This window comes from Pipistrellus kuhlii, unplaced genomic scaffold, assembly GCF_014108245.1.
Source record: "Pipistrellus kuhlii isolate mPipKuh1 unplaced genomic scaffold, mPipKuh1.p scaffold_m20_p_10, whole genome shotgun sequence".
Classification (NCBI taxonomy): domain Eukaryota; kingdom Metazoa; phylum Chordata; class Mammalia; order Chiroptera; family Vespertilionidae; genus Pipistrellus; species Pipistrellus kuhlii.
Window position 1 is genome coordinate 11646792 of NW_023425405.1, and position 13899 is coordinate 11660690.

The 13899-nt window shown below is 58.0% G+C and overlaps 1 protein-coding gene across 3 annotated transcripts; it reads left to right on the plus strand.

The window, feature by feature from the left end:
* Positions 1-2382: 2382 nt before the first annotated feature.
* IRF5 (interferon regulatory factor 5) lies at positions 2383-13496 on the plus strand. Of its 3 annotated transcripts, none has more exons than XM_036426452.2 (9): positions 2383-2537; positions 7716-7921; positions 9983-10172; positions 10537-10604; positions 11032-11065; positions 11261-11536; positions 11787-12179; positions 12293-12411; positions 12661-13496. In XM_036426452.2, exons 1-9 carry the CDS (start codon positions 2519-2521, stop codon positions 12889-12891), a joined length of 1536 nt encoding a protein of 511 aa, XP_036282345.1. In that variant the 5' UTR covers positions 2383-2518; the 3' UTR covers positions 12892-13496. The 3 variants fall into 3 exon arrangements, with proteins under 3 accessions (XP_036282345.1, XP_036282353.2, XP_045432614.1); XM_036426460.2 differs by lacking the exon at positions 2383-2537 and adding an exon at positions 2971-3190; XM_045576658.1 differs by lacking the exon at positions 2383-2537 and adding an exon at positions 3565-3758.
* The last annotated feature ends 403 nt before the right edge of the window (positions 13497-13899 follow it).

Sequence of the window (13899 nt, forward strand, 5' to 3'; positions counted from 1 at the left end):
GCCCAGGTCTGCACTGAAGGTCGGAGTTGGGTGCGATGTCTTGGTGTCTTATCTAGCTGCCTGGTGGACTCTGTCTTCTCTCCCTAACACTCATACTGAGCTTCTTTCAGTTCCCTTTGGTGACACAGCCTCACCCTTCACACACACACACACACACACACACACACACACACAACACACACACTCTAGCTTCTACCAGAACCAGGCCTCTCACCACATGCTCAGTGTGATGCCCCAGCCCGGAAAGTCGGGGCGGGGGCCATCTCACCATTGGGAGGGAGGGACCTGGACACACATCTTTCCGGAGGCTGCGGAGGCACAGCTCCCTGTTCCCCATGTGCCCCTGGGCAGAACTGGGAGTGATCGCATGGGGGTTGGTGTGGCCTCACTTCCCCTTTCCTTGTATTTCACTATAAAACAGCATCTGGAGGCAAGGGCCCTTCGATTTTAGGAAAGTCTGAGTGATGCTTCCTCCCCTGCCCCTTCTTCCCTCTGCCCTGTCTCTGGCCCAGAATGGTTCTTCACTCAGGTTCCCTTAGGCAGGGGTCCTCAAACTTTTTAAAGTGGGGGCCAGATCACGGTCCCTCAGAGAGCTGGAGGGCCGGACTATATGAACTACTAATTCCTACTGTAACACCTCGGCTGTGCTCACTGCCCAAAAAACCTGGCGGGCCGGATCAGACTCCTCTGCGGGCCGCATGTGGCCCTCGGGCTGTAGTTTGAAGACGCCTGCAGGCTTAGAGCCTCACACCGGAGCTTTGAGCTCAGGAACATCATCCCCCCTTCACAGGCAGGCGGCGGGATTCACAGGACCTGCTGGAGGTCACTTAGCTTGAGCACGACAGAGCTGGATAGAAGCTCCAGTGCTGTGCCCTTCCTCTGCATGTAGCCCCTTCATGATTTTTTCTTTGTTTATTTATTTTTAAACCACCGAATTCTCTGTGTTATTAAAAATATATATTTTATTGATTTTTTACAGAGAGGGAGAGAGAGGGATAGAGAGTTAGAAACATCAATGAGAGTCATCGATCAGCTGCCTCTTGCACACCTCCTACTGTAGCTGTGCCTGCAACCACGGTACATGCCCTTGACAGGAATCAAACCTGGGACCTTTCAGTCCGCAGGCCGATGCTCTATCCACTGAGCCAAACCGGTTTCCGATCTTTGTTTATTTTTAAAAAAATGTTTCTAGTGATTTCAGAGAGAGAAAGGGAGAGGGATAAAGAGATAGAAACATCAATGATGAGAGAGAATCATCCATGAGCTGCCTCCTGCACGCCCCCTACTGGGAATTGAGCCTGCAACACAGGTATGTGCCCTGAGCAGGAATGGAACCTCCTAGTTCATAGGTCAGTGCTCAACCACTGAGCCACACCAGCCCCGCCTCTTCATGGTTCTTGATGAATTTCAGAGTTTCTAAGGGTGGGGACCTCACCTGTGAGGGGGGCATTTGACAATAAAAGAAGGTTCTTTTTGACTGTTTCCCCAGCTATTTTTTTTTAGTCCAACAAATATATAGTATTTTCTATGAAGCATTATTGGCCTCCAGTGGAAAAGGTTCCCATTTGGTGAGGGACCACTTTCAATTAAATACCAGTTTCATTTTTAAAATACAAAACAATCTACAGACCCACTTTTCTCCCATCCACACTTTAAATTTTAAAGATATGACGTAGTGAAATACTTAGCAGATACAAATAGTAAAATATTTATGTATAATTACATTTCCATTTTATATCAGGGCTACAAGGAGTGGGGAGAAAGAAGAAGAGACAGAAGAGAAGAAAAAGACAACCCATAATAAGTGCTGACACAGATCTGTGTAAAGACCAGGAACAAAGGTTTTCCTAGAGGGAAGGAGAGGGGAGGGGAAGGTCAAAGTTCTAATTCATCAACTAAAACCCTATTTCTTAAAAACACAAGCACCAAACTTTAAAGGGCAAATAGTACTTTCTGGAACTTATATGTTTTATTTGCTGTCTAAAATTTAGTTGGTTAACTTGAAATTATTTATTTATTTATTTATTTATTTTGCCCTGTGGCGTGGCTCAGTGGTTGAGCATTGACCTATGAACCAGGAGGTCTCGGTTCCATTCCCATTGGGCACATGCCCAGGTTGCAGGAGGCAGCCAGCCGATCAATGATTCCCTCTCATCATTGATGTTTCTCACTCTCTCTCTCTTCCTCTCCCTTGCTCTCTGAAATCAAATTAAAAAAAAGGGGGGGGGGGACGAGAAAATGTTTTTCTTTTAAAAAATATTTTTATTGAAAATTACTGTGGAAAACAATGAAAGGGGGAGTGGTTCCTAAGCTGAGCTCAGTGGGAGGCACACATTAAAACCATGAAATGAAACCAGCCAGGACGGGCTCTGGAGCTCGGAACCCGGCCCAGGAGGGAACGCTCTTCAGAGAAGCCGATGTCGAAACAAAATTTGAAGCGAAGACTGTTCCCTGAGAAGGAACCGGACATGTGAAGGCTGAGGCCCATTTGTGGAACCGAAAACCGTTCAGAAGGCAGATGGACAGCCGCGGCGGCGGTGAGTGGAGCGGGGCCGAGGCTGACCCCGAGGCGGGAGGGGACCGGGGGAGCTGGGCAGGCGGGGGTGGGTCTGGGAGTTGGAAAGGGGCAGAGCAGCCGGAGGAAGGCACGTCCAGGAGGAAGGGTCGGGGTCCCGCGCCAGCTGCGGGGGCTGAGGCCACCTTGCCAGGGGTGCGGGCGGGGGGCGAGGGCCGGGCCTCCCTCCCGCCGCTCCGCAGCCGCCCTGGCCGTGGCGCAGCCGCTGGCCCGAGTCTGCACGGATCTCGGGCTCCGAGGGCGCCGGCGGGCAGCTCCCAGGCCCACCTAGAGGGTGGGGCGGGTGGGGTGGGGCTGGGTAGCCCGACGCCGCGGTTCGGGACTGACTGCCCGAGGAGCCCGGTGGTCGGTCGGGGCCGCCGCGCCCCTGAGGTCTCGGGGCTCCGGGCAGGAGCGGAGCCGCCGGCCCGATGCGCAGGCCCGGCCGCGGTCGCCTCGCGGGTCGGTGCGCGGCTGCAGGGCGGCTCCGCGGGGCGGGGCGCGGAGCTCGGGGCCCAGGGCGGGGGCGGCGATGCGGAAGTGCCGGGCGGCCGGGCGGGCGGCGGGAGGCGCTCCGGGCGCAGTGGGCCCCGCCGGCCGGTGCTCGGGGCAGCCACGCGGGCGCCCCGCGGACAGGTAGGCCCCCCGCCGGGCGGGCGGGGCTGGGGCGGCGCGCGGAGGGTCCGCGTCCGGCTCGCGGGCGCTCCGGCTCGGGGGGCGCCTAGTGCAGGGCGCGCCCCGCGGGTCCAGGGGCCTCCGAGGTGCCTCCCGGTCCCGGATCCGCACAGGGCGCCCCGCCCCGCAGCCTCCGTCCCGCAGGGGCCCGGAGCCGGCGGCCGGGAGGCGGGGCGGCAGAATCGGTCTCTCCCTCCCATTCGCTCCGCCAGGGATGGATGGGCCGGCGCCTGGCCTTGACCCTGGAGGGACGAGCCCCGATGCCCCTTTCTGTGCTCTCTCCCCTCGGGCAGGAGGATGGGCAGGAAGGATTTATCCTCCCGGATCTTGGGGCCATGACAGGCATTCGGGCAGAGAGCGGGGAGATGGTGTCAGATGGAGGCTGCGAGCCTCGGGCTCCGTGCTTCTTGGACTCGTGTCTTTTCGTGCTTCCCTCGAACTGACAACCCAGCGACGAGGAGCCTCAAAGCGCAGGACAGAGGCCGGTGTGGCCGCGGTGCCGGCGCGAGGCTTTCCGGACCCGGAGCCGGTGAGGATGGGGGACTCTCCTGGCCTCGTGGGCGCCCGGAGCAGCGACCTGAGACGGCCTGTGAGCTCACCACGCCGGGCAGCCCGGGCACCCCAAACCAGCGCGCACCCCGCCCGCAGGTCTGCCTGCCTCCCCGGCCCAGAGCGGGAAGGTGACCAGGAGCCCCAGGGTTCCTCGGGCCGTGGGAAGCCCCGGGTCCTGTGGGAGGGGCAGCTGGGCCAGAGGCAGAGCCCCCAGCCTCCCCGGAACTACTGGCCTGGGGCGCTAGGCTCCCAACAAGCCCAGGGAGGCCCTGGGAAAACACCCAGCCCAGGGGTTTCCCCCTGCGCCTCAGCCTTCCCCCACCGAGCTGCTGGGAGGAGGCTGAGGCGTCTTCTCGCCGCACCTGCTGCCCCAGCCCTTCCTCTCCCTCCCCTCCCACTTGTCTCATGGTGTGGTGGTCAGCTCACCTGGAGGTTTTAGGGTCTCCCTGATGCAGGGGCCACCCCACTCCCCCTTCTTCCTGAGCTTGAGGTGGGGTTTGCAGAGAAATGGGAATCGAACTCGGGAGGTGGCAAGGGGCTTGCTGCTCGCTCACTGTCTGGGGCTGAGGTGCTTTCTCCCCGAAGGGTTTCTGGTGCCCACAGTGTTCCAGGCGCCTCATGGGGTGGCTCCTGGGCCTTCAGGGCCCTGGTGTGAGTTGTGGGGCCTCACCCACTGCAGAGGGGCTCCTGGCTGCCCGGCTGGATGTTGCACTTTTGGGGCCTCCCTTGGGTCCTGAGCAGCCCACCCCGCTGTCCTTGTTTCCATGGAAGCTGATGCAGGCACCGCCATCTTGTCCCACTTTGGGCTGCCCTCTGAGGGGACGTCAAGTCCTGCCCCCAGCGTTGGGATGGACTTTCTGAGGGCTGCCCCGTAGCTTCTGAGGTTCCCTGGGAAATCTGTGTCTATCTGGGGGGATGAGACACAGAGATTAAAATTCAGAACTCCTGGATGGTCCGAATAAGAGCTGAATGTGCCTCTGGCAGCAGGAGGAAGCGTCCTTGGGAAGTTGGCACAGAGCTGGGTCCTGGTGCACCGGCTGGTCCCTTGCAAGGGTCGCCCCAGCCCCCGCAGCTGGCGCGGGGACCCCGATACTTCCCCTTTCCAACTCCCAAACCCCACACCTGCACAGACCCTTCCTTGGTTCTGCCGGCTTCTGCTGGACTTCCTGAGGAGACTGTGCCTCTCGGACACGAAGCCGAGATCATTCCCAAACCTTTGCACTGAACAGCCATGCTGGGCAGGGCCAGGAGTGAGACTCACCCCGACTTCCTCCTAGCCCTTTCTGCCCTCCCAGCGGCACCAACCTGGGCACAGCTGTGGGCCTTCCAGGTGTGGGGGTCTCCAGGGAAGACTGCCTTCCCTCGGTGGCAACAGAGCCTTCCTCTGTCCACCGTCACTTAACCAGAACTGCCTGCCACCGATGACAGCTGCTCCTCTGTTCTAGGACCAAGACCTTGGGGGGAGGTGACCCAACGCTGTGAACCACACAATGTACAATGGCCACCAGCAGACCTGGGGGTGGGGTGGGGGCTGGGGTTGGCTATGGGGTAAGAGACTGAGGATTTGGTCCCGGGGACCCGCTGAGAATTTCTCTCCACATCCCTCTCCCCCCCCCCCCCCCCCCCCCCCCCCAGCTCCCATTGAGTCAAGTTTCCGAGCTGCCTGGCCTGGCCACTTTCATTTCCCCTGGTGCTGGGTGGAGGCTGGTACAGAAAGGGGAACTGAGCCACACGTCTCCCGAGGCCTGGGGGCAGGGCTGGAAGCTCCCCTCCCTCCCCTGCCCAGCCTGGAGCGGGGACCTGCTCTGAGGAGAGGCCTGCAGGTGGAGACCTCTTCGCAAGAGGTGGCACTTACCAGCTACAGCCCCGAAAGGTGCTGGTCGGGGAATTTCAGAAGAAACGGAGGCTCAGTGCTCCGAGGCCAGAGCGGACGTGGAACCACAGAGAGGAGTCAGCCTCCCGCCCAGGCAGGCCAGGGAGCCTCCTCGGCTTGAGCACCCCCAGGCAGCAGCCCGGCCTCGACTGGATGGCTTTAGCTGTTGGAAAATTCTTCAACCTGAGGCTGTCCTGGTGTTGACTCAAACCCTAGTCCCTCTGTGCGTGGCACTACCTCAGATATTAAGGGTAACTCTCATCCCCACCAACAGTGTTCACTGCACCAGCCCTGATATCCCATTTCCTTCAGCAATTCCTTCCCTGATTGGCCCCTGCCTCGGACCCTTGCCTCTGTCACAACCTCCCCCCACCCGTCACCTCAGCCCTGCAGTCTTCTTCTGCGTTCTTGGGGCCTGTCTGGTTTCCTCACTCTCTTAGGTCAGAGGGAATGGGAGGCAGAGACTGGCCTGGGGAGGTGGCACTGGCTCCCAGTGGGCAGCTGTTATACCTCTGTAGTCCCCATGGCTCTGGGCAGCACAGGTCTGGCAAGCGTTTGGTGCTTACCAATTGCTGGAAGAATGCATGGCTCAGAGGGTCTAGGATAGGGGTGTCGAACTCAATCAGAGAAGGGGCCAAAATCTAAAATCCAGCCTAAATCGCGGGCCGAATGTTTACTGAACAGTCATAAACTGTCCTTGTGATGGAAACGCAGCGGAGTGCAGTGATGACAGCGCGGTGCGGGCCACATTGCAAGGCCTGGCGGGACGGATTTGGCCCACGGGCCTTGTGTTTGACACATGTGGGACTCTAGGAAGTTGATGGCTTTACAAGGATAGGACCTAAGTCTGGTGATGCAGGAGGTAGACTGAGTGTGTTGATGGGACTTCACTCAGGAAGTCCAGGTTGGGGAAGTTTGATCCCGGGGGGAACTGAGGGAAAAAGGAAGCTCTGGGGACTGGGTGTGGAACCCATCCCTCCATTCTCAGGCCTACCTAGTTCTTAGGCCAGGTTTCCTAGAAGGCAGTTTGCTGGAAGCTAACTCCAGCATGTCATAATAAGTGCAAGAAGTCCTCAAAAGGTTGATGGGCTTCTATATCCAGCAGGGCTGAACATACATATTATTGCCTGTTGGAGTAGCAGAAAGTATTTCCCCAAACCTGACAACCTGCATATATTACTGCTGGCTCCTGGGACAGCCAGGGCAGTTCCTCCAGCCTGACAATGCCTACTGTATACCACGCCTTGCCTTGAATATGTATAGATCTGCTTTGCTTTCGGGCAATTTGTGTTAATAAAAAGCTAGGGATCCAGGGATTCGGGGAACTTGGTTGCTATAGCTCAGTCTCCTCTGGCTCCCCAAAATGCCTTCCAATTTTATATTTCTAGTCTCTTTACTAATTTACATGCAGCCCCTTCTCCAGATTCCCGAACCCTTTTAGATGCTGAGAAAGACCCCAGCAGCAGTTTAGTGAGGGAGGAGGGAAGGGAGGGGACAGGGTGGGGCGGGGAGAATGCTAAGCAGGGATGTGGAATCAGCTGGAGGCTGGCTGCAGCCTGCCCCTGGGCCCTGGGGTGCCCACACAGGAGCACCGGCATGCTCCACCTGAAGCCTTTTGTCCCTGTGTGTCCATCACTCACTGCCCAGGGCTGTCTCCCGAGGGGAGGAGTGGGCCTGGCCTGGAGTGAGCCAAGGAGGGCAGCTTTTGAGATGAACAGCTCTGAGCCTCTCACTGTGCCAGCCTCCTGGCTGCTGGGGAAGCGATGCCCTATCTGGTAGAGGGTGTCTGGGTGGGACTTCCATTACAGTGTAACCCCCTCCTTCCCTTCCCCCCAAACACAGCACAGGTGCAGGGACCCTGTGCCGGAAAGCTGATGGCTGGAAAGGGAACCGGCTTTGAGCACCTGGATGGACTGGAGAGACCCCAGCCCCCAGTGCTGGGAGGAAGAGACAGTCCTAACGCCATGGCCGGGCCCCTGGAGCGTCCCCCGCCCAGCCCCCTGCCAGAGGAGTGGTTAGCGCAGGGCAGACCTCTGATGTGCCCTCTGTCTTCTCCTGCAGACGCCTTTGCCATGAACCAGCCTGCCCTCGGGGTCCCTCCTCCACCCCGCCGTGTGCGGCTGAAGCCCTGGCTGGTGGCCCAGGTGAACAGTTGCCAGTACCCAGGGCTCCAATGGGTGAACGGCGAAAGGAAATTCTTCTCCATCCCCTGGCGCCATGCCACTCGGCACGGCCCTAGCCAGGACGGAGATAACACCATCTTCAAGGTGAGCCCTCGACAGCGGTCTGCCTGGGCCTCTGAGGAAGCCCCGTCCCTCCGAGGAGGACCCCCATTCCCACTCACACTGGCCTCTCAGCCAGCTGTCTTGCTGCGGGTGACCCGGGCCTGGACTAAGGGGACACAGGCATAACCACAGAGGACCTGATCCCCAGGGCAAGGGGGCACTGATGGGCCCCAGAAGACCTTCCTCCTCCTCCTCCCCTTTGTCCTTGTCTCGTTCTCATTGCACATGCGTACACAGGCAGGGTGCTTGTCTGGGGTACACATACCCGGAGACAGCAGGCAGCGGGTAATTTTAACACCCTGAGGTGACTGCTGGTCCTATCTTTTTGCTTGCCTTTTGTTTTCTGCACAAATGCATCTATGAAATGCAAATGTGGAACCAAACTATATGTTGTTTTGTAACCTGCACTTTTTCACTCAACATCAGTGGCTGCTGCAGGTTCCACTGGAGGGGTCCAGCACAGGTTAGCCACCCAGTCCCAGTTTTTGGACACTTCAGGTTGCTTTTAGTGCTTCAGCATTGAAGACCACTTTGCCAGGTACATGCTCTCAACTCCTACCCGTTGCACATCTTCAGTGGTTTTCTTTGGGGTTAGTTCCTAGAGTTAAACATTGCTGGGTCAAAGAGAATGTTTATTTTTAAAGCTGGATATATATTCTTTAGTTCTTGCACTTGATATTTACCTTGTCAAGGTTAATTTTTTGAATCTCAGGCCAAGTGTATCAGCAACTCTGGGTGGAAGGCCTGGGAACATTTTTATTTTTTAAGATTTTTAAAAATTGATTTTGAGAGACAGAGAGAGAGGGGCGGGGGGGAGAAAGAAAGAGAGAGAGAGAAACATTGATGTGAGATGAAAACATCAGGATCGGTTGCCTCCTGCATGCTCCCTACCATGTGCCCTGAAGGGAAATGAGACCTTTTGGTACAACGGGTAATATCCAACCAACAAAGCTACATTTACTTTTCAAATCCATTTCCTATTTTTGAATAGTGTAAAATGGTTTACAGTGAAAAATCTCCCTCCCACCCATCCCAGCCACCCACTCCTTTCCTAGAGGAAGTTAGTATCAGTTTCTTGTTTATCCTTCCTGATATATTTTTGTGCATATACAAAAAAAAAAAAATATGTCCTTATCCTTCCCCCAACTTTTGCAAAATGATAGAGGTACATGCATACTCTCTTGTACCTCATGTCTCTTGGAGATCACAACATGTTAGTACATCAAAAGCTTCCTCCTTCCCCCCCTTGCTTTCCAGTCTTCCATAGTTAATTTAACCAGTCCCCATTGATGGACATTTAGGTTATTTTGGGACTTTCACTTTTACAAAGTGTTGCAATTAATAACCTTGAATGTGCAGAATTTTGTGTGGACGCTTCTGTATCTGTAGGAATGGTTGGATTAAAGGGTAGAAACATTTGTAATCCTGATATCAACCAAATTGCTCTCCAGAATAATGATACCCACAATTTAGGTGTACAGAGCCTATCCAAGCACAGACACAGTCAGTTCGGAGAGCTTTACGGGCCCTCGAGTCTTCACAGCCACCCTGTGGAATAGGCACTACAGTGGGGAGACCAAAGCAAAGAAAGACAAAATGGCATGCCCCTGGCCCAGAGGATCAGGGCTGCTGGGTCTGGGAGCAGAGGAGAGCAGAGGAGAACCGAGATCGCCCCCACCAGGCGCTCCCTGGCAGGGCAGGCAGACTCTGGGAGAATGACCTGCTCACCTCTTCATCTTCCTCCTCCTCCTCCTCTGCTGCACCACAAATGTAATCCTCACTGGGCTGTGACTCTGCAGATGGGAGAGCAAAGCAAGACAGGAAGGGATCCCACACCCACACCCAGGCCCCATGCTCTCATCCACCACGTGACACCATCCTCCCTGGAGACTGTGCCTGCACCCTCCAGGAGCAGTGAACGTAACGCCTTTCAAAGCACCTGGCGTCCCAGCTCCCACCTTGCAGACCACAACTCCATCAGCCAGCGGGATCAGCTTGGGTGAGAGGTGAGGCTCTCTGTCATTGCCTGTCTTCCTGCCGCAGGCCTGGGCCACGGAGACGGGGAAGTACACGGAGGGGGTGGACGAGGCCGACCCCGCCAAGTGGAAGGCCAACCTGCGCTGCGCCCTGAACAAGAGCCGTGACTTCCGCCTCATCTATGACGGGCCCCGGGACATGCCGCCTCAGCCCTACAAGATCTACGAGGTCTGCTCCAACGGCCCCACGCCTGCAGGTATGGTGCCGGCCCCGTTTGGGCCACCTCGGAGCCCGCGCACAAAAGCCCAGGCCTTCCATGCTGCAGGGGTCAGGCACATGCTGCTAGGTCAGCCACCCAGGCCTTCCGGGAGTCACCCGGATGGGCCTTCGTGGCCTTCCTCAGCCAGCCCTTGTTCTCGGCTCTCGGTGGCCCAGGAGCTGAGTGCCATGGGGTCAGGGAGAGCCCTACTGATTCCTGAAGGCTCTGCGGCCCTTCACCTCACTGGGCAGCTCTGGGCAGGGGAGAAGCCACAGCAGGAGCTGCCACATGAGGCCCCACGGCCTTCCTTCTCCTCCCTCACGGACTCCCTTCCTGTCTTGCTTTGCTCTCCCATCCGCAGAGTCACAGCCCAGTGAGGATTACATTTGTGGTGCAGGAGAGGAGGAGGAGGAGGAGGAAGATGAAGAGGTGAGCAGGTCATTCTCCCAGGGTCTGCCTGCCCTGCCAGGGAGCGCCTGGTGGGGGCGATCTCGGTTCTCCTCTGCTCTCCTCTGCTCCCAGACCCAGCAGCCCTGATCCTCTGGGAGCCTGCTCTTCCTGCAGCTCCACTCCGAGTTTCTCCCTGGGACCTGAGCATAGAAACAGAGTCACCACCTTAACGCCCTGGGCTTTGTTCGCTGACTGACCCTCACGGCAGGTGGCGGGTCGGGTGTGGCAGCTGCTGCGCCTGTTCAGGAGGCAGGTGGGGGAACAGGCGCTGAGGACTCAGCGCTGGGGCTGGGGCGGGGCCTGTGGTTCTCGTGCGTTAGTGCCTCGGCATCGGATGGATGGAATAACGCGTTCTCCCGTGTCTCTCTGGCCTCTTCCCTCCTCCTCTGCCGTGTCTTCACCTCAGCTCCAGAGGATGTTACCGAGCCTGAGCCTCACAGGTGGGGGCCTTGAGGGGGTGTGGTTGGGGGCCTAGAATAAGGAGAAGGTGCAGGTACCCTCGGTACCTGGGAGGGGCTGAGGGTGGGGGTGGGGGTGGGGGGAAGGCCCAGGCTGGGAATAGTGGGCCTGGGAGGCAGTTCCTAGAATCGGCATTAGAGCTCTGTGCCCCCCCCCCCCCATCCCACTGTCTGCAGAAGCAGTGCAGCCTGGCCCCCCCATGGCACCCTATTCTTTACCCAAAGAAGATGCCAAGTGGCCACCCACTCTCCAGCCACCTGTGGTGCTGGGCCCCGCTGCTCCAGACCCCGGCCTCCTGGGCCCCGCCCCTGCCCCTGCCGACTCCACTGCCCTCGGAGAGCTCCTCCCGGAGGTCCTGCCCAGCCTGCAGCCTGGGCCCCTGGCCGCCAGCCTGCCGCCCGCAGGCGAACAACTCCTGCCCGACCTGCTCATCAGTCCCCACATGCTGCCTCGTAAGAACCGGGGCTGGTGGGCTGGGCTGGGCTGGGCTGGTAAAGCGGTGCTGGGGGTTGGCTTGCCAAGAGGTTGGAGGATGGTGAAGAAAGAAATAAAGATGACCATGCCAGCCCCTCCTTGGGGGTTTGAGGGGAAGGGGTAAGTGGGCTAGCAGCTGAGCAGAGAAAGCCAGAGAACAGCGGCGGAACGGGGTGGGGAGGGGAGGGCGGGGCTCACAGGCGGGTGGCCCTGCCCCTCTGCCCGCAGTGACGGACCTGGAGATCAAGTTCCAGTACCGGGGGCGGCCGCCCCGCGCCCTCACCATCAGCAACCCGCTCGGCTGCCGGCTCTTCTACAGCCAGCTGCAGGCCACGCAGGACCAGGTGGAGCTCTTCGGCCCCGTGAGCCTGGAGCAAGTGCGCTTCCCCAGCCCCGAGGACATCCCCAGCGACAAGCAGCGCTTCTACACCAACCAGCTGCTGGACTTCCTGGACCGCGGGCTCATCCTCCAGCTGCAGGGCCAGGACCTGTACGCCATCCGCCTGTGCCAGTGCAAGGTGTTCTGGAGCGGGCCCTGCGCCTCGGCCCACGGCTCGCACCCCAACCCCATCCAGCGGGAGGTCAGGACCAAGCTTTTCAGCCTGGAGCATTTTCTCAATGGTGAGCCCCGCCCCCCCCCCCCCCCCCCCCCCATCCCCATCGTGTTCCTCCCAGCCTCCTCCCATCCGGGGGCGGGTTCTCGCCTCTGACTCAGGGTCTCTTTCTTACCCCAGAGCTCATCATGTTCCAGAAGGGTCAGACCAACACCCCGCCTCCATTTGAAATCTTCTTCTGCTTTGGGGAGGAGTGGCCTGACCGCAAACCCCGAGAGAAGAAGCTCATCACCGTGCAGGTATGCCATCCTCCCCAGCCCCTGCCTCTGCGCTGGCTTGAATCCTGGGGAATCCTGACACAAGCCTTCCCCACACCGTGGGGGCTCAGGGAAACCAGAGGCCATCAAGGCCCAGGGCTGCTCGAAGTAAAATCGGGTGCCCCTCCTTCCTGGTGGCTGCAGTCCACCCCCCGCCCCCTGGCGGTCGCGCTCCTGCACAGCTAGGTTTGACAGCCCTGCTGGGTTCTCCCTGTTCTCTCTGCTGCCCAGGTGGTGCCCGTGGCGGCTAGATTGCTGCTGGAGATGTTCTCAGGGGAGCTTTCCTGGTCAGCTGACAGCATCCGGCTGCAGATCTCAAACCCAGACCTCAAAGACCACATGGTGGAACAGTTCAAGGAGCTCCATAGCATCTGGCAGTCCCAGCAGCAGCTGCAGCCTGTGGCCCAGGCCCCTCCTGCAGGCCATGAGCCCTGGCCCATGCACCCGGTTGGCATGCAATGAGGCTGCAGACAGTGACTGAGACAGGCTTCCTGGAGGCTCTGTGGACTGACCTGGAGGTGTGACAGCCCCAAGGGGCACCTGCCTGGCTGCAGGGTCCTGTCTCCGGCTCTCTTGGAAGTGGATTTGGGCCAAGAAGGAGAGGGAAGAGAGGCCTGAGTTCCAGGTTCTCCCTGTAGAAGCTGAGGGAAGCCAGAAGCCAGTTTTGCTTCCGGCTCTGCTTCTGGACACGCCTCTCTGCTAGCTCTGGTTGCTGGCTCTGGAGGGATTCAGCCATCAACACCCGTGAGCAGAGAGGGACCTCCCCAACGGGAAGCCTAATTGTAAGAGGAAATTGCTCCAGAGTGCCCCCATTTCCTCTGACAGAAAGCCTCACGCTTTCTGCCAAGTCTCCCCTGGCAGGGCCTCCGCAGGGCATGGGCCTGATTTGGGGGTTCCCTAGTTTGAGCCATGCTTCCTGATCTTTCTCCTCCCTGAGACAGATATGAGCACTTAGGTATTACACCAGATACTTAAGTCTGGAAGCTACCTCCTTTCTTGAGAGTCCAAGAACCTGGGGTAGAAAGTGGAATTTATGTATTTTGGGATTAATAAATGTTAAAAACAGACTCGGCTATTCTTTGCTTTTTCCAGTTCCACTTGCTTCCATGCTGTTCTGACAGACCCTCTTTCTGCTGCCAGCTGGCCCTCCTTCCCCCAGCTCCTGCCCTCTGTCTCCGGGCTGCTGACACTGGGAGGGCCTGCCTTCCAGGTGGATGAGTCAGCGGGCCTCCAGAAACACTCCCGGGCTGGCCGCTGTCCAGGAGGAAGCTGCTGGCTAGGCAGGGGTGTGGATTGTTAACTGTGTGCAGAATTTAAAATCCTGCCCCAGTCATTTTCCCCATAAGAAATGGTGAAAAAAGGCTGGTAATACAACTACACACAGGACCATTACACAATTAAATATATTAGGACAATGCACGCAAATTGGTAGCTTAGGGTTTGAATCTGGCTCATAGTTGTGATTTTCTG

What these genes read in the sequence shown, in the direction of transcription:
- IRF5 (XM_036426460.2), top strand. Translation starts at nt 2,986, where the DNA reads ATGCGCAGGCCCGGCCGCGGTCGCCTCGCGGGTCGGTGCGCGGCTGCA. An exon ending in GAGATAACACCATCTTCAAG is followed by an intron (nt 7,922 to 9,982) that starts GTGAGCCCTCGA and finishes TTCCTGCCGCAG; the next exon opens with GCCTGGGCCACGGAGACGGG. An exon ending in CAACGGCCCCACGCCTGCAG is followed by an intron (nt 10,173 to 10,536) that starts GTATGGTGCCGG and finishes TCCCATCCGCAG; the next exon opens with AGTCACAGCCCAGTGAGGAT.